Genomic DNA, 27,554 nt, shown 5'->3' with positions numbered 1-27,554 from the left:
CGGAGACAACACTGCTCAAGTTCTGAACAATGAACTCAAAGTTTTTAGTTCACAAACTCCTATGCATCCTGGTCAACATGCACTGAAAATGTGACATGCTTAACATAGCAAATGTAACAAAAAAATATTAAGCCACAAGGTACATATGAAATGAATGTGGAGATAAAGTGGGTCAGTGACATATTCATAGCTACTACAGCCCACGCACAGTATAAAAGTTGACACTAGAGCCCATGCACAGTATTAAAGTGGATCCCAGAGCCCATGCACAGAACAAAAGTGGCTCGCAGAGCCCATGCATAGAACAAAAGTGGCTCCCAGAGCACATGCCTAGAACAAAAGTGGCTCCCAGAACCCATGCACAGAACAAAAGTGGCTCCCACACCCCATGCACAGAACAGAAGTGGCTCCCAGAACCCCTGCTCTGTACAGAAGGGTCAAGGCTGAGTTTCAGGATCCATAAAGCATTCATTTTCCAGTTTCCAAAATGCACGTGGATCCTTTTCTCCAACAAGTGCATTAGGACACAGCTCTTACAAATACAGATTTTCTAGTCTTCCAAATGCATGTGGGACCCCCCCCCCCAGCAACATTCATGAAGTTCCTCCATTACAGGCAATACCTGTCAGACGTGCTTAACACTGCAGAACACTTAGTCAAGACAAACTGAGCAGTCGGACTAATTCTGTCCAATTATCTAACCCTGCAATGCCTCCATCTCGTACGAAGGCTTGCTACATTTTGGCACTTACTCTCATTTTACCAGAATACACAAACAATTACACCCCCGAGACTCCTGTAGTGTTAGGAAACAGGCCCAGGCCTAGGACAACCTGCGTATGTCACTTGTATGTACACTCCCTGTCAGAAGAGCAACTTTACTATCTTCTAATACCTCAGATCCTGCCTACTTGGTGATGTATCCACTGACACACCATTTCACCAAACAGTAAGGAGGCACCTGAAAGCAGTACATCGCTGCACACAAGTAATATTACAGCACTTGGCTAAACACAAATGTTTCTACAAAAAAGTACCACATATTTTCTAAGGAAAAAAAATCATAAAAAAATATGTCAGAACACACAGCTAGCTACTAAGAATGTGATGGGATGAATCAAGTTTGCCTACATGGCTACCATGTTCATCAGGTCTCCAACAATGGAAGCAAGACCAGAAGCACTACAGTGCTATACACAGGATACTGAAACAAATCACAGCAAGCAAAAAAAAACCTTCATTATGAAATATTCCGTCTAGAGCCTCTTACAGAGTTGAGTCTTTCATTCTGCATTCCGCACACTAAAGCTCTGAAATTCACTTAGAAATCCAGTATCCCAAAGCTTGGTCTGAACATGTTTGTTCACTTTAGACACAATGACCTTATCTAATTTATCAGCATGTGAAAATATCAACATGCTTTACAATTCACCTGACATGAGCATAGTATGACAGTGGCGTAAGAAGACATTATAAGGGTCTCTGTTACATAAAACTATAAAACCTCCTCTGCTACACTTCTGTTACAAAGGCAAACTGTGTGACAGGCAAACTTTTGGAGGCATACAGTATACATTAGTTCTTATTTGTACGGGCTAAAATGATAGGCAAAGCTTACACTGCCTAACAGAACTCATTTTTTGGCCCTGCTTTTTAATTGCGAGTTGAGATAATGACCCTGGGTGGGGACCAGCAAGTGAGATGAACAGCCAAGCCATAATTACATCCCAGCCAAGAACTTCCTTGGCCCCTGTTTGGGGCAGAAGGAAGCTTTCAAGTCATGAAAGATCTTTCAGTGCATTCAGCAAAGACTGCAAAAACTTCAAGAACAGAACTTAAACTGACCCCGCTGTTTAAATATTTTACAAGAAATATAAATACAACATAAAGCAGCGCTCTCTTTTAAAGCATACTCTTAAAGACAGACTCTGGTTAATGCTTTTCTGTTGCTCGACAGACTGATGAGATTTCTATGTTTAGCTGGCAGAGTCTCAGAAACATGGGGTGCCAGTTCCTGCCCCCCATCTTCATTTATTTCCTGTTAAAACAGCAATGCCGAAAAGTCAGCAGGAACCTTTGAACACCACTATGGAAAGTGCCTTACAAAAAGTCACTTTCCAAATTATAATACATCAAATAGACATTGGACATTTGAGTAACAATTTAATTATGGAAAGTTAATGTTTTACGTTATGATCTAGTGGGGATGTAAATATGGCAGATGGTGAAGTGAAGTGTCACACTGCCCAGAGGGTGGCTTTGAAATGAACATTACATTCTGGACATATCATAGTTTATTACAATGAACTGTACATATTTTTTTTAATTTTTCTAATTTGACATGTAATAAAATTTAATAAACTGAAGACAATGAGATAAGATTACTCCCTCTCATTTTATTAACCGGGAAAAGCCAAAATACATTGCATTGCTTTTATTTTTGGGTGGCCAAAAGTGATTGCACATTTAATGGTTTCTCAGAATTAAACAAGGTAGACTTTGTATGTAGAAACTAAGTTTAAATACTACTCTTCCTATACATCAACAAATACTACATCTACATCCAGATCTGTGGCTTTCTAAGCCTGACCAAGTCATGCAGCTAACTACCACATTGCTCCCCCCTCACATACATACATATTATTGCTGAACAGAAAACAATTCATCGCTCTACTCTGCCCTAAGTTTGCTAACTGCAAGCATTTCATTCATCCTCACTTACCCTCTCACTCACCACAGAAGTTCATTCAACATATCTACAACCCTCTCTGTGAATTAAAACTTTCAAAGTTTCAAGCTGTTTGGTTACACAATTTGTAGCTGATGTCCTATCTGCCTCACTCGAGTTCCACTTATTCAGTCTGCTTTAATGATGCTATGGATCCAAATCACACCCCCTTGTCACAGTCAACCTATCCTCCCTTCAGAGTCAGTTCTTATACCTCTTTAACTATCTTAGCCATATTCTTCTGCACCCTTTCAAGTAATGTTGCATCCTCCTATATGGTATGCAAAATTGCACACAGTACTTTAGATGAGGCTGGATTTATGACCAGTACATAAAAATGGCACCATATTCCCCTTAGCCTGCTCCACATATAGTGCATCTGATCACTTTGTTGAGTATGGGAGAAGCTCTTTCATTTTACATTTGATGGACCAGTGTTACCACTGTCTACACTCAAAGATTGTTTTCTTGGGTCTCTCCTCGAGTTCAATTCTGACGACCCTGCACCCCCAACCTTTGAGACACAGTATTTCATATGTAGCACCTGTGTTTATCTACAATGACTTCACACTGCTATAACCTCTTTAATTTTGTTAAACTGCTACAGTCCTCACTAGGTTCTCCCTCCATCTCCAACTGTGATCCTTACTTTGGGATGATATCCAAATAGATGAAACTCTTAGTTTTTCTGGACATGTTTTGGGGAATATAAGACAAAAGCAGTCAAAAGCACTATTCCCACAGCAGACCTCTTTTGAGCTGCGGTGGTGCAGTGGTTAGCGTTGTCACCTCACAGCAAGAGGTTCTCCCAGTCGATTCTCGGCTGGAGCTCCTTCTGTGTGGAGTCTGCATGTCCTCTCCGCGGTCGAGTGACGTTAAAGACATGCAGGTAGGTGCGAGCGTGAATGGGCTTGCCTTCTTTGAAGGCTGGGTGTTGGGCTGGCAACTCGGCACCGTAAAAATCCACTGCCAATCATGAGTGGACCGGAGTTCCACTGTGGCAACCCCTAACTGGGAAAAGCTGAAAAAACAGACATTCTTTCCAGAACCTGGACAATTTAAGTCATATCAATACCCTGAGAAATGAATGGCAAATGATGCCAGATTCCAGGCTGAAGCCAAATGAGATAATCCCATCACCAGCACAGAATGGTAAAGGGCAGAAGCAGCCACTGACAGCCTGGTTGAGCTTTGTGGTCTTGACCCAGAATGCTAGAAACTATACTCCAGGAACAGAATACTTGCCCCTGAAGGAAAAAGAGGTGGAAGAAGGTGCAAGCACATCAGCTCTGCAACACAGTCCTTACTTTATCATGTAGCTAAAGAAATCTGGGTAAGGGTCATCACACATTGAGCATCACAGGTAGCGGGAACAGATTAAGGCAGCATAAAAGATTTATTTAATGAGCTGACTAAATCATGCCAGTCTTCGTTCTGTTGGTGATGGATACAAAATTTCCAATAACATATTGCCTATGCAAACCTCCAGTCTTCTGGAAGCACACCAGCTAGTAGAAGAAATCTATACATTTCTGACAAAGGCTCATGGAGTACCCACTGCAAAAGTCCCATAATAATCTGACAGGTGGCTCACATTAGCCATATTCCTCACCCCTCTCGCTCTCTTCTATTTTAAATATTTTTGTTTTATTTTTAAGTAGGGGGTTGGTTCTGTTTCTTTTTCAGCTGTAAAGCAAATAGTTACATCAGTAATAATGCACAGAATAATTATGTTTAGTGGGGGGCTTGACTAATGTCACCCACTCTGGCATTCGGCCTACTCTACTCCAAAGCCTTGACTGTCTGCTGTGACAAAAAAAACATCTGTCCAAGGATACTGCTGTATTAAGTGGACATCTGGTCAACCATCTCCTAGTCCTTTAACATTATGGAGGGAGTGGCTAGCCTAAACATTTAGCAGCATATACGTGCTGTTGGTAATCCTTTCCACGTACTGACTCATGCTGAAAAGGCGAATGCTAAAGCACTGTCTTTACATATGCTGAAGCGCCCCCTACCATAATAAACTGTGCAGATCTGCATCTCTCTTAACTCGGATTACCAAGCCTGCTTTCTTTGTGCTCTTCAAACTGCTTACACCGAGCACAGTCGGGTTACGTTGCACTGGTAAAAGGTTTTGCAAAATGTAAAGCATGCAGGGCAGTCCCGCACATGAAAGGCACACTATAAATTTTGAAGATTTAAGTACCTGAAGTACTTTCTTAAAGTAAATATTAACAGATAAGGACATGGTTTTCAGGAGCACATGTATGTATCTCTTGGGTTCAGTGTCATGCTGGAACATTAGGCTTGTTTGCTGTGCCATAAAGAAATGCCTTATCAACCATACCTTATAGCCTTTAGTAGAGGAGAACATGAATGAAATCAAATGACTGTCAAAATACCTAGGCTGGAGTTTGGGGGAGGGGAAACACTCTACATATCAAGTCTAACAGGATGTTCAAGAAAGTATGCATTTAAGCTGGGGGGAGGTAAGACAAAGGCCTGCATTCTTAATCCTGGTGGTTTTGCTGAGAACGTCTCGATGCTACAGAACATGACCCAAATTTGGATACACAAATCAATAAACTGTCACTGCTCTGTAACATATAGGAGCAGACCGTCCAAGTGATAATTATCAAGGAACAAAATGCAGGACAATACATTTAATCCAGATAAAAAACTGGTAACCAGTTATGCAGAAAGTTAAGACCATTTGCTTCAATGTTTCAAGTCCTAGGTCTGACTCTCTCAGACTGCTTCCATAAAGTGGGACCCCTGAACAAAGTGACTTTTGCTGAATCAGTACTGCAAATTTTTAAACACTTCATGAGTCAGTGTAGTCCACCTGCAGCTCTACTCCAATGTCCTGCAGTTTTATGGATGTGAACACCTGAAAAAGACTGCACCAAATTAAAAAATAAGCCATCTGGCACATCATTATAAAAACACACGTACACAAAGTTCCTAAAGTATGCATACCCAAATTCAGTGAAAACCGGAACAATCTCAAAAGAAAGAAGCTGGAAGTTAACAAGTTAACAGAATAGCCAGGCCACAGGCCCAGAAGAAACAGGAATTAGCATTGTTACTGCAAATATGTGCATTTCCATAACAACCTGGTATCTAAAGAAAAGCAGGTGGTTAATTTTATTTTACACTATTTATTTTACGTGTATTTCTCACAGTCCTGCAGTTAGGGGACAAGGATGAATCGAACCGTGGACCAGTGATCCACTACAGACTTTCAGGACTTTGTCACATTTTATTAGCATGGAGTACAAGGTAGTTAAGCTGCACACTGCAAGCATACAGTGCAGTGTGTGGTACTAATTCCCCTCTGTACATTTAAAAAGGTTGCCTACTTTCACAGCACTTTTCCAGAATATTAAAAGCTAGGCCTTAAAAGAGCACCTACTTCATTATGGCAATGTTACCACAGAATCTGCCAGGATTAACACAAAAATCACACAGCCAAATCTCCCCCTGACCCAGAGATAAAATTTATATATAAAGAAGTTTAGTATAAATACACTAAGTCATCTGAATGTTTCAGCTAGGCACAAGTCTGGAAATTTTGTCACATCTGTTAAATAAGCCCTCAAAGTATCTCAAGATATGAGTAGAAGGTGACCAGCTGACAGACACACTCCCCCAACCCTTTTTTTTTCAGCAGAACAATACAAAAGAATGTCTTAAATCTTTGTTTGTTTACTTTACGGACTTTTGTAAGTTAAAGCACAAATGGTGATCTCATGGTAATAATGACCTTAAGGGCGTGTGTTTATCTTTGTCTTAGCCTTTTTGACATGACTGTAGCTCTCTCATCATTGCCTCTGGCAAATCACACACGTACACACACACACACACACACACACACACACACACACACACACACACACACACACAAAACATGAACAAGACACACCAGCACTTTACAACCAAGCTTCTGCCTTTCTCAGACTCCACAACTTAAGTTTGTTTTAAACACTTTTTTCAGTTTTGGAATAAAAACTGCATTTTAGTCAAACTGGCCACAGTTATCAAAAAACATTTTTCTTCTCTGATGTAAAAAGACTTGGGTTTGCAGTTTGCTGCTGCTCTTGAATGATAGACTCTGTAGACTATAGCAATGATTTTTTTTTTTTTTTTTTGCAGGACACACAACGACAGGATGAGGTCTAAGTATGGCTGCGCTCTTGTCACTGCATTCTCCTTTACTGCAAAGTCTTCATCCCGGCTGTAAATGCTCCACAGACAACATGAAAGGGCAAAGGGAATGAATTAAAGGTCAGTCCTGGCCTCAAAAAAAGGAGGCACCACTTCTTTTGTAAGACCCCATTCTCTCCCTGAGGGATCACTGCTGAGCATTTGGTTCTGTTTTTGTTTTTTGTTTTCCCTTTGCCAGACGAATAAAGTCTCCGGCTCCAGACCCCCCCCCCCTTCCTCCCACCCTGAACTGAGCCCCATTCATTGAGTTGGCTCACTGCAGTGCGGTCTAGGCCAGGAAGAAAAACAGAAAACCAAAGCATGTGTGAAAAAATGGAGCCAACAGACTGAATGGAACCTGTAGCCACTTTCACAGATGCAGTGTTCAAATACGAGTTATGTCAGCATACTTCCAACACTGCTGGAACAGTCTGGGCATAAGGAGGTCACAAAAGTGTTATTAAAACTGTCGAGTATTTAGTAAAAATGTAACTCCTTATACTACCTGAAAGTTACAAAGTTCAGTGTCCCAGAATCACAATGCAGTACTACCTAAAACAGCTGCAATTTCAACTGAATGGCAGCATCTCAGCCAAAAGCAGCTTGAGGGTAAAAAACAGGATTAATGTATAACACTCATCTACTCCAACAACTCAATTCCATTCATAATCACTACAAAATTCTGTTTCGTCAAAGACTGTAAAAGGAAAGGGGAAGGGTTTGCCATTCTTCAATAATATGAAAGAAAAATAAAAACATGAAATGAAACTTGTACAATACACTATGATTTCTTTACACTGCACACTGAATAGTAAAGACTGTTCCACTAAACAAAAAGACTGACAAAAAGAAGACAACACACTCAGCAAAATTAAGGTAGATGAAATAAACTACAAAGCCAGCAAAGCCTTTCCTTACTGACATTGGTGGGAAAAAAACACGACCTCTGATTACTTACTTCCCAGACACCTTTAAGCAGCACAAATTTTTGCAAATCTACAATCTGACTATCAGACGTCAAGCACTGTTATAAAAAAATTGCTAAATTTGCTACTAAAACATCAAATAAATCACATCACTGCACAGCCCTTAAATGACTCATTTGGCTAGACTACCACATCACCTTATATTTACACCATTAAAAGTTGCCCACAAGCTGCTACATCAACCAAATAAATGTTCTCCCCTAAAAAAAACTCAAATGGTACTAACCCAACAGGCCTCTATGCTCCACAGACAAATGTCTTGTCCCCACTTGTAAATTACACAGCACTGAAGGGAATGCCCAACATTCCTGCACTGTGTCCAAATTATGGACCTCTAAACCAATACATATTTGACAGAAAACATGGGATCCTTTAAAGTTCCTCTGCCCCTGGACAGAATCTCTCCTCCTTACTTTACCCTTTTCTCTACATACGTCCCTAACATATATGTATGCATGCATAATGTGAACTTTTTCCATGTTTCAGTATACGAATGCGTGGGCATCAAATGGCTATGGGCTATGACTACCCAGAAATGTATCATTACATATAAACAAATGTCTGGAACTATTGTCTGCATACACTTTTGTTATGTACTGCTAATGTACTCAAGAGCTTTTCACAAACAAACCCTATTAAGAAGTCACAAGCCATGTGACCTAAGTTCCCCAGAGTTAACCTTAATAATCCAGCATGGGGCACTAGTTTCTACTGTGAAGAAGCATGCTAAAGAAGACACCTTAGTACAACAAGACAAAATATTCACAAGAAAAAAATTCACAATTCCACCAATCCAATTCACAGCAGCTTTTTGAACATGACGACAGCAGGCTCAAGGATGTCATAGGACTGGCTGGACATTTGAAAAAGGGTGTTTGCTATATACACAGTAAAACAGGGATTCACTATGTGAACCCAAACCAAACTGAAGAAGGGCACCATAACAGTAATGAGGACCAGCTCTAAAACTTTATGTGAAAAGATCTGAATGCAAGCAAAGACCAAAAAAAAAAAAAAAAGTTCAGCATCAAAGTATTCTACCCCTTTCTGCAAGCAAGGGTATTACATTTCGCTCCTCAAGTCTGTGAATTTGGGCAGAGCTTTCCTGCAGCTTTAAAAGACCTGTGTAACATACAGCTTGCCAATAAAACAGGCCTTAATGAAAAGCACATGGTCCTTTCAAGTCTGAGGCTTTCTTGAGCTGGGCTGTCTGTACCACTTTAACTGTGTCCTTTTATAAGCCAGCTCCATTCCGCTCCCTCCCTCTGAGGCTCCTCATTTAACCAAATGGTCCCAATTAAATCAATGGAGAAAAAGTGGTTAATGATTATTAAAGTTTCCTGGTTTACAGAACCTTTTAGTAGCCAAAAAAACAAGATGCAGTGGCTCGTCTCCAACTACAAAGCAAGAAAGCATTTCAGCAAAGCCTCTTCATAACATCTTGCTTCCTTTAAGTAATAAAGTGCCCAGTGAGCCCCCTAAATGACTAACTAATAAAAGTTCAGTGATTTCCTGCACCCCTCCTACTTCTTCACTTATCTCCCTCACCAGACTAGACAGAAGTCTTTTACAGAGCACCTAAAAATGAGAACTTTTGTCTAACTTATAAGAATGAAAAATCTGTGTGCAAAGAGATCACAGCTGATGTCCACATTAATTTTCAGTTGATACATATATATATAATACACATCTACAAACACACACACACATGCGCGCACACACACAAAACACACAGTCACACACTCATACATACACAAGCGCGCACACACACACATACACACACACACACACACACACACACGTATATAGTGGACACATAAATACATACGTAAAAATTATGAGAAGCCAATTTTTCTAAATGTCTTTTTACTTTTACAAAACCATCAGATCAAACATCAGCATAGCCTTCATATATGGAGACGTTTTGCATGGTAGCCCTGTGCTTTGCACACATTTTATTCAAACTCTTGAAAAGTACATGAGAAGGAAAACAGACTGAATACAACTGCACAAACAAAAGGCATGCAAGGGAAGGATACAACTAATAAAGTAGATTTATTTAAGACAGTCTGTAGTAAAAACATTCCCAAATTACTTAACAGTACCACTGCAGGGAGTTCTGTGATATGAAGAATCATCCATCAACCAGACAACCCAAGTAACAGAAAAAAAGCTTACCAACAGCACAGCTTAACTTGTTTGCTACCATGAAAAAAACATTACTTAAGTAACCATGACTGGAGTTCAGAGCCCAGGGTTCTAAACTGAGAACACTTGCATTCCACATAGCACTGCACAGTAACTGAGCAGCCATAGAACAAGAGAAGCAAAAAAAAATAAAATGTTTTACCTGACAGCCCACCAAGGGCCAAATAATTTGTTCCCCCAGTTTCAGTGGAGGAAGGCACAGAGTCTGGTGAATCTGCTAAAGAAAAGAAAGGCATTATTACTTTGTGTTCATCAGTCAGGTCATTTGGTTTATCGTGGCAACATCCCAAAATTACAAGTGCTACAATGTTAAACTGCAAATAATGTTGTATACAAAGCTTTGAAAAACTGGCAGATTTAGTTTATCTTCAAATTTTTACACACTTAATTTCCAAGTATTTATTTAATGTTATAGAAGTATACCACATGTTCATGCTGGGTTTAATTTAAATCTTTTGGCATAATCTGACAAGCATGGTTGTGCACAGGTCTGTCAGCCCTACTTTAAGAATCAAAAAGAGACGCTCCTCAGAGATGTGGAATCTACCCCCCCCCCCCCCCGAGCCACACAAGAGTACTATCAAGCATGATGCCTTTTAGAAATATCTAAATCTGTCACTACTTATTACTTTATTTAATTAATACTTATTAAGTATGACACCAAAGTTTAATTTCATGACCGTAACCGTGACATCATTATTAGGGCTATGTAAACACTATGCAATTTAGCCCAGGAAACATGAGCTGAAACTTTTAAAGTTCAACTGTACCTCCCACAGTCAAATGGCTCAAGTTTACTGGGGAACCATGTGCTGAATTAAAGCATTAAACCAAGATTTCCAAGCACCTGAAACTGCCAAGTGCATCAGAACCACTAGATCCAAGGATTTGAAACTTTGCTTGTGACATAAATAAGACACGTTGGTGAGACAGATATGTGTCTCAGAGGATCCTCATGCCCTGGAACAGACTCGCCATTTATATAAAGTAGAGTCCATCTCTGACCATCTTAAGTGAAACCTTCACTAATGGATGGGAAATTGGAAATTCACTCTTGGGTCTGGCCCCCATGTCCCCGACAGACAGAGACAGACAATAATGCCCAAGCTAATACACCCCACCACCACGTAACCTCTAGAAACTTCGTAACTTATATGCTCCCTCCTAATAAACTCCCATGACACAGAGAGACACAACTGGGTTAGGTTGCATGGCTTGACTTATAAAGGCCCACATAGGCAGGGGAAGAATATACGAAATCCACATGGATACTGAATGGAACTCTCTGGACATACACAGCTGTGGGAGTCTGAAAATGTCTGTAGTAGAAAAGTAAAACCTGGAGAACTGGCATTCACACACCCCCACACATGACTCAGGCAACCAGAAAAATCAAGCTACAAGTGTTAGGAACAACTTTTTCCAAAGCACCTTAGCAGCATGTAACACAGTTTTTTGGCTGTAGAAAACATGATATTCTGTTAACCCCCTTAACTCTTGATTCTAGAGATTCTAAGTAAAAGTAAAAACCTAGCTTTCATGAATATACAACAATGACTTACCAGGGCAAAGAGTAATCCATAACAGGAATATTGTGTTTAGCAGGATACGGTTAATCAAACCGAAAACAATAGAGGAGCCAGGAAACGTAGTCACTTATGAAGTGAACAGTACTGTAGGTGGCCTCTAGTACCAAAAAATGTAGTGGGCTTATGCATTAACCATTCAGAACCCAGACAAGCCTAAAACATTGGCAAATATCTGCAACATGTTACTCCTAACATCTCTAATGCTTTTCTTTATTCAAGGGTATAAATGACAAAATCTATCAGATGTTATGTCTAGATGAAACTGCAGCTATGTACCTACGACAATGTTACTACCAAAAGTATTAACAACATAGGCAATGTACACAAAGAATGTAACAAAACTACCCAAGGATAGCCTTCTGCAGATGCAAACTGAATACCCTGACCTCTTTATCATTTTTAAAAACTGCAGCACACCCCTTTATTGTCCTTCTTTCATACACTCTACAGCAACCTTCCTATACTCCCAATTCTACAGTTCAACTGCAAAGTGCCACATTTTTCTTTCCACACAGTTGTGCCGCGTTCATTTAAAGGCATGCTGTTAGAGAAGTCTGTTAAACAAAGACATTATTACCCTTGAACACACAGAATGCCAAACTATTAAAGTATCCCAGCTGATCTCTTGGTAGTTTGGTGCAAACAAACATGGATGTGGCAAATGAGCTGCATCATGAAGTTTTGGGTTCGAAATCTACAGTCTCCACATGCAGACTTTAACTCGAAGCAAATCAATTACTCTCTGAAGTAAAGTCCCGTTTTAGCTATAGATATGGAGTACATGTGGATGACACTCCCAGGCTTCCATTTCCTGGTTAATTGCTATAAATACCCTCCTATACTGAACAATTCACTTAAGTCCAGGACTGGGCTGTGACTACCGTAGTGTTTAGTTTCCCACTACTGTGAGGAAATAATAAAACAACAATCCCTATTTAGCCATTAAAAGTGAGTATGTACAGTGGTGGGACAGAGAGGTGGAGAGGGACAACCTTTGTGCATTCCAATCACAATTACTAGTTACTAAAGACTTTAAAATGCTTTCCTTAAGGGGAACAAAACAGTACAGCAACATAAATGTATACATATCAATGAATCTGTTCTTCTGAAGACTGTTTATTACATATCAGCAACTGTAATAAATTAGTTTATTTCAAAACACCTAAATCACCCAAAAACAATTAATTTTCTTCCTTAAATTAAAGGCTACATTTTAGCAAGAAAAAACATTGTTTTAGCAGTGTCAGTGGTGCAACAGGTAGCACATTTGCCTTTGGTGCAGAAGGCTGTGGGTTCTATTTGCCTAGCAAGTAAATGGATTGCTGACACTGTAGGGCAGGATAAGGGAGGGGTGTTGCACTCCCGAGTGTCTTGTCCTTCAGAACACACATTCAAATCAAGGCCCCCTCTGCCTGAAGTGGATGTAAAAGATCCCATGGCACCTATTGAAAAGAGTAGGGGAAGTTACCTGACACCCTGGCCAAATTTCCCTTAGTGGTACAAATATCACACTGGGTCTTCCCTGCAAACAGGCCACTATCATAGTGGGACTAACCTGGTCAATAATGGATAAATAAATAAAATAAATGTATGCAAGTGACTGTATTTAAATGTATTTGCTCCTTTATTACTTCAACCGACTGCAAGCACCCAACAGACACTCACATATGAACTTTTAAGGTGGGCTGGAAATTCTAGATGGTTAAAATAGTTGCAAATTATACAATCAAATATGAATAACACAAGTGATAAATGTGTGATAAAAAAGTGCTCAAAAAAGGCTAACATTTTTCGATGCAGTTATGTCAGCTAAACAGTGACAATGAGAGAAAAACTCAAAAAGTTACTAGCCAATTATTTCCATACCACTGAGACATTTAACAAATCACCAACATATTCCAAAGTGTTTCGTGTCACCTACAGTCTTCTGGAAAGTTGTTGAACAAAATCCACTCTGAAGTACTGTCTGCCTCCTCTCTTTTCTATATATATATATATATATATATATATATATATATATATATATATATATATATATATATATATATATATATATATATATATATATATATATATCAAATTCTTTGACAACATCTATCTTGTTTTTTTGACCTATGGCTTTAATGGGAATGAACTAAGGCTCACAAGCCAATTTTTAATAATTGGCCTGGACTGTTTATAAAGCTACGACAAGGAATACAACATGTGCATAGCAAGTTTTTCACAAAACTAACATCTCTGGTTTCTGTGGCTATACATGTATGTATGCCTGAACAGCAACTATAACTTGAATGAAACCTGAAAGAGAGGCAAATGTAAATATGTATGTAATTGGGAAATGGAAGCAAACGTGCATTAAATTCAAGAGAAAAATGTACTGACTTTACAAAAAAGGCATACTTTGTTTATGGGCTAACCTAGTAAGCATGACATTTCTCGGAAAAGAAACACAATACCCAAACATGTTTTGGCTTGTTTTTAGCTTGTTTTGGCTGCCTTGTCATTTTGAAAGTGGTGTGAACACCTAAATGCATTTCTGTCCTGATATTAACAACACCACTCTACTTCCACTTGTTAAATAATAAAACTTTGACATGCTTAACAGAAAAACATGAATGAAGGGCTTGCATTTGATAATTAGTGGAAACTACAACTGTTGCTGCATACACCACTTAACCTCATTTCAGATATTGGTTCTTCAAACATGTAGCGTCCGACAATACGAGGTCACTGAAAAGAATGTGACACACCCTTTTACACACATATGGTGGGGGGGGCCAAGATGAATAGTATTAGATACAGCATCAGGGCTGGACATTCAATGGTGTGACACTGGCTCTAGGGGATTTGGTCACATTGACTACTGCTAACGTGACATACCTACCCATGTTAAAATGAGAATGGGGGGTGATGGGGAAATTGTTCAGGCATTAATCTTAGAGATGAGATGGAAATTCATAAAAAGCATTTTATATGAAGCAATTCAAAAATAAATCCATCCACTCACAACCCCCCCTTTCCCATTTTTGCACATGGGGCAGGGGTGTCACTTCAGCAGTGACAATCATCTAGAGCCAAGGTTTACAGTGGGCTAGTCCTGTCATGTTACTTCTTCCACACCACACACTTGCATGCACAATTACACCTAGATCCAATTTAGAGTGTCCAATCCACCTACTACATGTCTTTGGAATGTGGAAAGAAATCAGAGAATCTGGAGGAAACCCACACAAACTGAACACAGGGAGGACAAGAAGACTCCACACAGAAACCACCCCAGCCAAAAATCAAACCGGGGAACCACTTGCTGTGAGGCAACAATGCTATCCACTGTCACTGTTATGTGTGAGAGAAATTAGCAGACCTTGTAAAGAACAGAATGACTTGCTTAGCATGTGATTAGGTAAATTATCGTTTTCGAGAGAATGCTTGTCATGCAATATGGCAAGTGGGGAGCAAGTCACAATGCTGTAAAATACTTACAAAGCTAATATATTACCAGTAAGAAAATTAACAGTGAATGAAACACAGTACCAAACTACAACCTACATTAAAATAATGTATAAACAAAAACAAATGCCATTATAAAACAATTTCTAAAAGGACACTTTTGGAAACTGCCAGTTAATACAGTGTACATTCCAGTTCATGAACAGATGTGGTTTAGGGTAATGTTATAGCTGATAGGATACGATACTTTGGTTTGTCATCAAGTATGACATGCATTTCAGTTCCTTCTCTTGAACAGTAAAAAACAAGAAATGCAAGAGAAGGAAAAACAACCAAATAAGTTACTTCTGGAATAAAACTAAACTAATGTCTTTTGGCTTTTCCCGGTTAGGGGTCGCCACAGCAGAACACCGGTCGCTAATGATTAGCAGTGGATTTTTACAGTGCCAAGGTGCCAGCCCAATGCCCAACCTTCAAAGAAGAAATACCCATTCACACTCACACCTACCTGCATGTCTTTACACATCACTCAACTGCAGGGAGGACATGCAAACTCCACACAGAAGGCACTCCGGCTGAGAATTGAACTGGAGAACCGCTTGCTGTGAGGCGACAACACTAACCACTGTACCACCATGGCCTAAGTTATCTCTGGAATAAAGGGAGCAAAAGTAGATCTAGATCTTTCTCAACATCTTCCCAAAAATGCATCATTTCAGCAAGGCAACAGTAAATTCCACAAGCAGATAAACCATTAACCCCTCTAAAAATTAAATATGTTTAAACCAGAAAGATCAAAAAGGAAATAATTAGTCCAAGCTTGTCAATGATCTACAAATGCAAACTTATAGTATGAATGAAAAAAGGCAGAAATGCCTGTCAAAAGAAATAAAGCTTGTCAAAATAATTATCACTGTCAAAGGCTAAATAAACACTACAGTTATTTTATTCTTATCTAAAAAAAATGCCCCCCTCCCCAACTGGCTTGTTACATTCACCATTCAAGACATCAAAACTGTAAAATGTATCACAGCAAGGAGCAAACCCATTTTAGTTACTCTGAATAAAAACTAAAAAAAAAAGTGTTTGAAAGAAAAAGTCTCTGGACAGCCAAAAGAGCAACATTTTCAAGTCACTTACAAATAATTCTATCACATTAAGAGTCATTATTTCCTCATCAGCCTGACAGCTGTTTTCTTTTTCTTTTCTTTTTTGTTTTTACTATTGTGCACAACTAGCTGTTTGTGAACGTCCGATTGGTAGTATTAATCACTTCCTATTGGCTGATCTGGAAGAAACTTTTCCTTTCAAACCAGCTGATATGTGCTTTGCAACTTTACTGTTTACCTCCCATTTGCTGCCTTATGTCAACACCAGCTACTGGATAAACAGATCATTAGAAGAAGCCCAAGAACAACAGAGGTACTGCTGAGCCCAGATGCATAACTAAACCCTGTTCATGTAGAGTCATCTGTACAGCCTTAAAGGAAACTGAAAGTGATCAGTCACTCGACATTGTTTGCAGCCGTGTGCCCAAAACCAGTTAGCTGTTGTGTGAAGCTAAACAATGTATGTGTAGTCCATCATGGTTTACACTCACATCATGCACACAATGAAAGAAACAGCGGGACTCTAATAGTACAATGACAAAGAGACATGACACACAATTTAAGAACACATAATGCGAAGATAAGTAAGCAGCTCTCCATTTACCAATAAATGACCACATCATTTGGAAGCCCAAGGCATAAACATAATTAAAGTTAATATGGGTGAACCCATAACTATCAGGAATCTGATATTTAAATATAACACACTTGGGAGAAACAAATCAGCTAACATAATGGATCTGTGAACCTTGTGAGTCCATGGACGCTACCCAAAAATTCCTACAGTATATGTTTTTGCAAGTAGCAAACAGAAAACACTAGTCGTCTTAATAAGGCCACCACAATGCACTGACATCAGCAGTATTTGGACCTTCTGATAGCTGTAGAAATAAGCCATGGTTGAGGGATGTGACAGTGTGGTGGTGGGGGGTGTCAGCAGTACTACATGAAAAGTGCAGTTGGGGGTGGATGTCAAGTGGTACTACATACACACTTTATCCTTGTAGGAAGAACACAGTGTTCATTTACTGTACAGATGCCCAGGAAAAAAAAGCCAAAGAAGTGGAACTGATCAGTGATATGTCTTGTTTGACTGGGTTGTATTTTACTTGTTTGATTTGCAGAATAGTAACAATCTTTTAAATGCAACTTGGGAGCACTATCTGGTCAAACCTCGTTTAATTCTATTAGGGTTTGCCCCGTCTTAAATGTCACTTGGGACCTTATATCTATAGTTAAGGGACTTTCTCAGAATCACACAGTATACAGATAGTGAAAGACCACAGCCAAGATCTATACAAAAAAAAATAAATAAATAAAACCCCAAACAATTCTCAACATATACATGGTCTACATTGTCCACATTTTTGGTTACTCATTGCATATACAGACTGGCTCGTTACCCAGTTTAATACTTACTGAGGAAAAACACAGCTTTAGCAAGCAGTAGTCAGCCTTCTGCCCAAGAGAAGCAAAGACACAAAATGTCAACAAATTAAACAGACAAGAACCCACACCCAAAATTAGTGAACACCCAGATGTCCACTGACCAGTTTGTACACCTCAGCAGCCAGAAATATTTCATGCAACATGCAAGAGAATGCTACAGACTATTCAGCACTGCAGAGTTTATGCCCATGAGAAGTTGCCACCTGCATGGGGTGCTTTAATTTAAAAAATGACAAATAAGAAATATACAGAACATAACAAAAACGACTGAAATTCCTATACCAAAAGAAATTTTCAACTGTACAACACTAAGCAGATAAAGAAGTGGCTTAGGAACATTACTGGGCATGCTTAAAGTGTCAGGCAGGTGTCAGACAAGATACAAAACAACAAAAATGAAAACAACAAAGCAGGGCAGCACACCTCAACTGCAACTGTAATGATCAACAAAAGAGGTGAAAAGGTAAAAACGGCAGTTGAGGCATGCTTCAAACAAAAGCAGTTCAGAGTAACAAGCCTCAAATGTAGCCATAATTATCAAAAAAGTTCTGAAAGGGTAAAAACGTAGCCTGCTGGTCTCATAAACAAGGCTTTGTTTTGCATATTTGTAACAGTGCTGTACATAACAACAGTAGGAACTGAACCATAAAATGCCAGACTCCTTTTCATCCAGCTCATATTCCAAACTTAGCTTTACCAAACCATACAGACAAAGACAAACTTTTTTTTTGAAAAGACAAACTGCACAGTAGAAAGCAGCTGTATCTGTCAAGGAGCTATAATGTTTGTGTCAGACCACGTGACAACCGGAACTGCATTCCAAGTAGTTAGAAAGTTAAATCCTGTACATTTTTTATTTATTTCTATTTGTCCCCTTCAACCATTATGGCTACTGTTTCTGAGCACTCAAAATGTCATTTAATTTATTTATTATTATTATTTATTTATTTATTTTATTTTACATTTGTTTACTGGGGATGTCAGACTGGGCCAGTGGCCCTTTTTCAGCGGAGACCTGGAGAGAAAAGCCCCGTTACAAAAACACATTACAAACAATACAAAAAATCAATAGCAATCAAGAATACATAACTTTCATAAACATAGGTAGTAAACAGTTTATACATAAGCAATAAAAATTGAGAAAGTAATATAAAGTAGAAAAAAGAAAGCTAACAAACTAGCATGAAATAGCTTGTGCCATCATAGAGAAATGACTGATCAGTAGATCAATATCATGGTTTTGGTGGTAAATACTTATGAGATACATGTATGGTATATGAACAATATGGCTGACCGTTGCTATGCTAGTTTTACTTGTTCTAAACAGTGAATGCTAAGGCAATATTGAGGTAAAGTACAAGATGGAAGAATATGATGAAACTGCAGAAAGCTTGAGCTAGGTAGATCAAAATATGAGCAATGATGAGCTTAAGACAGGTAGAGAGAAATTGGATTACTGTATTATCATGCTTACTTTCACTGCCACCCTTGTAACCGAACCTACCTCATGGCAATGACCTACCTGATCATCAAGTTGTTCTGAGCTGCAAGGGGGGATCAAAACGGAGTCCTAAGCAGTATAAGCATTTGTAGGCCTGACAGCAGGCAGAATCTGCATGCCACATGCACACAATCCCCACAAGAGAGGAAGAAAAACAAAAGTTCAAGACTTGAAAGTTCTCAACTAAAGAAGTTGGAAATCACAAGCAGAAAAAGCAATACCAGCTGCAGTCTAGTAATACCCGTTTCAATCCAAAGTAGCCATAAAGCAGACAACAGTGTGGAGGCACTTCTTTACGCATGCACAGTTTTTGCAATACAAAAAAAAAAAAAACATTTTTTTTACCTAGCAGAACAAATGCCAAGGAAAAATGAGTCCTATCATGTTTACTACAAACAGACATCTTTATCCTAGGCATGTCATTTAGCTACTGCCATGGTTACTCTCTGAATGCCACCCTTGTAAGGAAGAGTATCTCATAACCAAAACAAACAGGTTAAAGACAAAGTATGTTGATATTTTCTTCATTGGTGGTGTAACTTCAAAATCTTCCTGTTTCAATTGTGTTTTTAGCAAAGCCATCTGAACTGGCATTTGACAGCTGTTGTGATGAGCAGTTCTGTCAAAAAAGTGAAGGCACTGCCACATTAGAAAAGCTGCAGGCACTTGTTTACTATGACATTTTACTAACTAGCTATATATAATTAGATTTTATTAACTGCACTCATCCACCAAGTCCAGGGTTTATTTAATTTGACAGCTGTTGTGATGAGCAGTTGTGTCAAAAAAGTGAAGGCATTGCCATATTAGAAAAGCTGAAAACACGTTTACTATTACATTTTATTAACTATCTAGCTATGCAAGATTAAATTCTGTTAACTGCATTCATCCAAGTGCAGGGTTTATTTACTGAGAACATGGAAAATCATTAGCCAGAATCCGGATGCAAGAAATGAAACCCAGACCTCAGAACTGAGAGACAGTAGACCTAGGTAACCTTGTCTCTAATTTTTTCCCTCAACAAAAACTAACACCACACGTAGAATGTGAAAGAGTGGACAAAATACTTTTGTTGAGTTTTGTTTCTTTCTTTAAATGTGTTAACTGCAATAGATCACTTATGCATACTGACCACTTTCAGGCTAGCCCAGAATACATGCAAAACTGTCAAAAATGTAAATGATAACAACGTACTAAATGCTAAGCAATATTTAGATATATCACAGATATAAAATCATGCAAACACCATCTGAAATGCTAGCACAAACACCACGTCACTACTGAAGTAACCATATAACTTCAAGGAGAAATTAGTTGTTTCCCAGAGACATGTGGAAAACTATACAATCTGAATGACTCTGGTGGAGCACATTTAGAACTGTTAACTAAGATCCAGCAACAAAAATCACTTGCAGATCACTACAGCCAATAACTCTGCTGGTGAAGCACTATTCTCTTGTGCCATAGCCAAATTATGGACCTGCCTCCCACCCACAATTACCTCCATACCATCATGCACCCACTTCAAAACTTTACTAAAAGCGCACCTAAAAACATGCTGGCTATGCCCTTGCAACTCCCACTCTAATATTACCCACCCCATCCAACCACCACTACCTTTCTTTCCACTAACTACCTTGATTATAGCAAGCTCAGATGCTCATAAGCCTAGTACTTATTATACAGCAGGAACTTCTTATTGTAACATTTGTTAATGTCTGTTATGTACTTCACAGATAAAGACTCTAGTTGTCTACTGATGTACTTACTATGTTCTTCATCTGTAAATATGTTGTAAGTAATTGTTATGTAAATTGTTAATCGCTATGTAATCCAATGTAACTACTGTCTGTTTATTTTAACTGTGGAGCTTTTCTCCCCGGGCCTCCGCTGAAAATGGACCTACGTCCAGTCGGACACTCCCGGTCAACAAATATAAATAAATAAATTTGTGATTCAGACAAGAAAAATATGAAGTTGTCTGTATACCACTGTCTGCACAAAATTTAGACAATAATTACTGCAGTCTAATATTTACTTCATTTTTCTGGTGGGCTATTCACTGGTTATTACATAAATGTGTGTGTGTGTGTGTGTGTGTGTGTGTGTGTGTGTGTGTGTGTGTGTGTGTGTGTGTGTGTGTGTCTTTGTACATTTGTACGGTGTGTAGGTATGTATGTTGAGTAGTTTTTAAGCATATAAAACTATGTTTTTTGTTGTTCCCCAAACATAGCCTGAAATTCTATGCTATGTCTTCATTTTAAGACAGCAACCTACTGTGTACACAATTGAAAGGGACAGTGTTGAAATGTTAAAACCTAGGTAAAAAAATATGTGATGAATGTTTAACTTAACAAATGTCATCTAGTACACACATGCCACCTCAAAAGAAAATAAAACCAAAGACCTAGTAGTTTCTGCTGATGGTCAGGACCAAAGGCTTTAGTAAAATTAAAGAGGATGCCCAGTTCAGTGCCTCTCTTCTATACATCTATAAAAACTTTGTTACAGAGAAACAGCGCAGAGGCAGTTGTGCTGTATCTTTTCTAGATCTCATGCAAAATCTCATAGTGCAGCCTAGCCTCATCTATGTGGCTTTAGTTGACTGATCTCAGCCTTTCCTAGAATCTCTGCAAAATGGTACAAGTCTGTAAAACTGCCAGTCTTCAACTACAGAAACTAAACTTATACTAGTGTGCTAAAATAAGTGAACCTATAGACAACCACACTTTACCACACCAAAAAACTTCCAAGTCACTAAAGGACCCTCAAAACCACTTAATTCTCTTATGAGACTGGTGAGGCAAAAATGCAATGTGTTCACTGCATACATGGAGGGGTCAGCAGTCTCAGCCCAGATGTTTCATTCCAGTTTCTTGGAAAAAAAAAAACAGCTAGACAAGTAATAAACAAATAATACATGCTAGCTTTTAGAAAATTGTCCTCTGAGGTAACTACATAACCTTCTTCTTCTTTCGGCCTGATGAACTGAATTGCTATCTGTCTAAACACACTAAAAAATGGAATTACAAACAAAAATTTTGAAATGTGACAGTTTCCAACAGCTGGCAAGAAATGTTCACAGTGGTAGAAGAATAAGTTGTGTCTGTGTGTGTGTGTGTGTGTGTGTGTGTAGAACATTTTAATGCATTACTACCGTGCTCAGTTTATGTGTTACTAATAAACTTAAAATTGCAACAAGTTGCGTGACAAAGACAAAAAAGGAGAAAAAAACGCACACAGGGCAAGTATTCTAATCGATACATCAGTCAATTAGCTCTCAGACAGCGATATGAAGCAGTGGCTCCACCAGGCCTGGCCCCTCCCTGATACAATCCACATTTCCGATTTCCTCTGACTTCCCCTCTTCTTTCTTGAAATGCCAGTTTCTGTTTATCTAACGGAGGCCAAAAGGCTGCCAACTAGAAGTTTACACAGACAACCACAACAAGGATGGTGCCAGCCCCCAATGTGCTTCTGCCCTGGCACCCTGCCAGGCTGCTATAAGCAACAAACATGCAAGGTTGTATGGAAAAAAAAAAGCTGTGTATGACCATGTCACAAATTTAAAAGTGGAGAGCTTAATACAATGCAAAGTTAAAATGACTGAACTCACATCCACCTATATAATGTACTTACTCCCTAAACAGAGCTCTGAAATTTCTTTCCTAGATTTTAATAATAACCATAGAAATTAAACTTTGTTTGCTGAAGACTGAAACAAGACCCTCAGGGTATCTTGACACATAGTAACTTAAGTTTTTTTCTAAAAATGTCAACCAGTAACTGTTTCCCCTTAAAATTCAGTTTGTGTTTGATTTCACTACTTCTGTTCCAGTACAAAAACGCATGCCTGAAAAAGAGAAGTACATACATATTAAAAATTCAACTCACCATGAGGTTTGAGAAAATCCATCGGATATCTGGAGTAAGGAGGAGGGGGAGATTCTAAAATATAAAAGAAAAAGGAGCAAAGTGAAAAATAAAGGCAGAGCCATGAGAAAAACGCTGATAGAAACTTATGATAACAGTGGCATTCTTTTAGCCAAACTGTTTGTCTTAGCTCTGGGGGTTGGAGGCAGGGCAGCTAGGCGGTGATTGCCTTGATATTTAGCAGTCAGATAAACAAAAGGGGCCGCCTGGCGCCAGTCTCCCTGCTATCTGCTGCTCGGGCTGTCTGAGCCGGGCCTCCTTGGCGCAGCTAAAACACTCCAGCTCTGCAAATCGCCAACTGATGCAGACAGCCAGATAATCCACGCTCAACTACATGCAGGCTCAATAATTTGCAGAGTGCGAAAAAGGCAACTTTTAAAATGTTAAGTCTACAGTCGCCATTCCTGCTGTGTTAAAACACAATCCGTAAGCAAAACATTTTAATAAAAAATGAAACATTGAGGCATAAGACACACACACGCATAAACACAAATAGCTGATTCCACAAAGTGCAGATAGAATGCATTATATCACACACGCACACACAACCCAGTTCATATTATGCATTATATAAACTTGTTTGTTTAACTATATGCATAAAGCCACTTGAGATGCATTCAAACCACTTGCAGATGCTGCCCCGTAAATAACGGTAATAAACCCCACAACACACTTTGACAGTAATCGCATTTATTCCCCGAAACACGGTGACAATAGTGCCACTACGTACACCAATGCATTCACTCAGAACATATAACTTAAATGGTAATCAGTTCGATTAAAGGGACTCTAGCAGCACGTCTGTGCACCTTCCATTGAACCGGTAACGTGTTAAGCAGACTCTATTCCCTAATGACTGCAAATCTGCTACCCGGTGCTGCAGCAATGTACATTTAAAAGTTTATTTCTGATCAATATGAAATAGCAATACAGTTAAAAAGTTTAATGTCATGGGTGAATGTAAACAGCATGCATACTAATGCTACAATGCCGTAAGATCAGAAATGTCAACAACTAAAAAACAGCTAGGAGTGCAAAGCTATTGACGAAAACAAAATGTAACAATTTTATAAGAGCCTGTAATGCACACACATTTATAAACGAGGTGAGATGTGTCGCCCCGGTACGATATACACACAAAAAATTAATTGTATATAAGTGTGTAATTTAGTGTTACACAGAAACACTTAGAATCTCCTAATTTTATACTATAAAATGCATACCATGCACTAACGGGAGGGCTACTCTAGCACAATGTCTCACCCCACAAACAATTATTTAACTGTATCTGATGTGGATACAACTCTATCAATAGTATTCAGTTTGGTCGAAGTCCATAGGTAGGTACTAGGCTATCGACCCAAGGGCCTAAGTAAGGCTTGCCAACAAGGTTCCCTGGCTTACGCCACCCAAGAAAGTTAATTTCCTGAGCCCCAGTCGAGCAGAGCCACAGAAGTGATCCCCGGGGTGTATTTCATATTTCCCATCCAGTCATCAAGATTTTTATTGAATGGTGCTAAAGAGGAACTTTGCTTGACATAGATGGGTAGCTTGTTCCAAAACAGTTTAAACTGGTCCAAAAGGAAGCATTGCGTGCATGTCATTTTTTTATACCACAAAGTGCAGTCTATTTCTTACATTATTCATCCGAGTCGCTTATCTATACAGGTTAACGTTAAAACACCTGCAAACCCAAGACCGTGCAATTACAGCACTGCGCATGCGAGCAACTGCTTGGTGCTTATTCTCTTAGAATGGAATCATTTGAATGAAATTCCCTTAAATCTAAATGAATTTAAATTACTTTTATTCCTCAAAAATGATAAGGCAGTCACAACTTCAGTGTAACAACACTTAACACACTGAATTAGCCGAAAAGATGTGCGCCTATTACTAGCAGTTAAGCAATGGGTACCAGTAACCCTTACAAAAGCGTGTCTGCATCCAAATACACCTGATAAGTTCCCCTTTTGCACGAATACTGACTAATCACATTAACACTAAATAACTGTCCAGGTACGACTTTCTAATCATACCTACAATCACCACATGCATACATTTTGTGTCACTGAAACACTGACATACAATAATCATTACCATTTTACCTATTACATGCAAAAGCTTTGTGATGTTTTAGCGCAAACTAGAGTCACGCAAAAATGCTCACCTAATTCGCACAACCTGCTGAGGTGATAGGGGTTGCAGCAAATCAGCTCAGGGTTAGATTTCCCATAAGATTCACAGCACATCAGTCTCTTTAGCTCCGAGGAATGCCTAAGATCCGGCCACCTGAACACTTTACACAGCAGCAATGGAAAAGAGAATGTATGCTGACCCAGCTTGGAGTCCATCTTGCCAGACAGGAGGAGGCATGAACTCCTGGCACCCCCCTTAGACTCCACTGCCTGCAAGAGCACTTCTAGCTGTTTTTCTTTGAGTTTTTTTAGGACAGAATGGGTCAATGTTTTCAGTTCAGCTTCAGAGCCACCAGAAACAGCGCTGGTCTTCGCGATTTTGGCCGCTTTGCCCATGCAGCAGCCTCCGGTTCCATGCGCCCGAGGGTCCGCCTCCCCGTCAACCTCCCCAGGCGCACGGCTCCTCCAGAGTCGCCGGACGAGCCCCGATCGTTTGGTCCTGAACATGCGGGACGAAATGAGGGTTCCCCGGCTAAAAAACGAGCATGTTGTCCGCAAATCATGAAGAATCCGGGATCTGAATCCAGGCAAGAGTAAGCAGTCTGCAAAACGGAGATAAATGAGAAGGGAACTGGAGCAGCTGAAGCAAACTGGAGCCAGTCTCCTTTACAGACCACTATGCTGAAATGCCAGCAAAAAAAGAAAAATGAATGCAAACACTGTCTGAGAATGCAAATGAAAGAAGCACCAGACAGCGGCAACAAAACAAATTAAATTTTAGTTGTAGTAAATCTCCCAAAAGTTATAATAAAAATCAGCCCAAGTTGTTTAGCCAACGGGATCAGCAGCAGACACAAGGCATACAAAATACTGTACCATATCCAAAGCTATATAAATACATCCAGATCTAAGCATTCATTGCATCCACATCGTTTTAACCTTACTGATTTTCATACTAACAAAAATACTGCAAGCATACAAATAAAAAGAATCCCAAAAGCCGAATTTAACTGTGCAAACTGCTCTGCATCTTCCAGTTCCAGAGGGAAATGTGTCCAGCAGACCATTACATCCATTCAAAGCCAGACTCGTCTCTTTCTCTTCACGTCAAATAAATCAACAAAATCATGTAAATCCATACAATCCTTGTTTCCCTAAGAAAGGTGGGCTCCGTTTGCTTATGCGATCAGCCAAATAGGGACTATGAAATGAACTGACACCTCAATAGAGAAACCCCTTCATACGGCCCTTGGCGTCTTTACTGAGAGCGGATGGTCACTTTTCCACTCAATAAAAAAGGGGTTCGAACTGCAGTCACTAGAAAAAGGCAGTAATCTGGGAGGAAGGTGAACAAGCCTTGCAATCTGCCTTGGGCTGTTGCTCCTTTATTTGGTGGGAAGTACCAGTAAGCCCCCGTCTCAGTCCGTCTGCCCTCGTTCTCCCTGCAAAAGACAGCCGGCTGTTGTACCAGTCAAACCGTGTATTTCTGCTCAGTTTTTCTTCTGCTTTACAGAGCGCCAGCGACAGTCAGTGTCTCGTGCAATAGGCGCCGCGGTGTGATCGTAGGGCAGTCAGTATAAGCACGTTCAGCGGTTCCGTCTCGCACCTTTACTCGTCTCGAGTACGTACAGACACACTCGCTCGTTCCCTTGTTCTGACTGCACTGCACGTCCAGTCCTCAGTGCCCGGCGCTCTGCTCTCTCTCTCTCTCACTGTTCTTGTGTTTGCAGTTTCTCACCGACTCCACTGCGCAATGGCGCGCCCCTGCGTCACGTGGTCGTCTAGACAAACTGTCGCTTCAAAAAAAAAAAGTGATTGTGTTGCGCAAACAAGAGCTCGGGTTACTAAAAGCTAAAATTATAAACCCGAGTGAGTTAGAAAGCCCTTTAACCTCAGAGTACCTGAGCTGGTGGTTTAAGCAGTAACTTTACTTCTGGTCTTCATTTGAACAAGCTGAAATGAACATTTTTTTTTCAAGTGGGGGAGTGGCATTTTCATGTTTTTGCGAATTATGCTTATAAGTGTTATTACTACATTTTAGGAAGCGGTTGATTTGTCACGATATGCAAGCTGAGTGTTAAAGCATTAGAAAGGTTTGCAATCCCTGTGTACTTGCATGCACTGTACTAAACAATGAAACAGATTTAACAGAAACAGCCAACTCCTTCTCCATTCTCTATCCGGGCTTGCAAAGTTACAAAGTCTAGCCTGGGTTGCAGGCTGCAGCTAGACGAGGAACTGAACTGCAACATGACCT

At 39.6% G+C, this 27,554-nt stretch overlaps 1 protein-coding gene across 2 annotated transcripts in view; it reads right to left on the bottom strand.

Annotated features, from left to right (window-relative positions):
• The window catches only part of SMAD7 (SMAD family member 7), a 43,106-nt gene extending 16,096 nt beyond the window's left edge, over positions 1-27,010 (bottom strand). The window contains exons 1-3 of one of the 2 annotated variants that reach the window (XM_044081733.1): positions 25,330-27,010; positions 23,124-23,177; positions 10,274-10,348 (exon numbers count right to left, since the gene is read on the bottom strand). In XM_044081733.1, the coding sequence (XP_043937668.1) occupies positions 10,274-10,348; positions 23,124-23,177; positions 25,330-25,804 (604 nt within the window). In that variant the 5' untranslated portion in view covers positions 25,805-27,010. The remainder of the gene's footprint in view (positions 1-10,273; positions 10,349-23,123; positions 23,178-25,329) is intronic. The other variant, XM_044081738.1, reaches the window with a different exon arrangement.
• Positions 27,011-27,554: the final 544 nt, after the last annotated feature.

The sequence above is a fragment of the Protopterus annectens genome, chromosome 1.part1, assembly GCF_019279795.1.
Source record: "Protopterus annectens isolate FY-2018-M chromosome 1.part1, PAN1.0, whole genome shotgun sequence".
In the NCBI taxonomy this organism is placed as follows: Eukaryota; Metazoa; Chordata; order Ceratodontiformes; family Protopteridae; genus Protopterus; species Protopterus annectens.
This window is presented reverse-complemented; position numbering and strand designations above follow the sequence as displayed.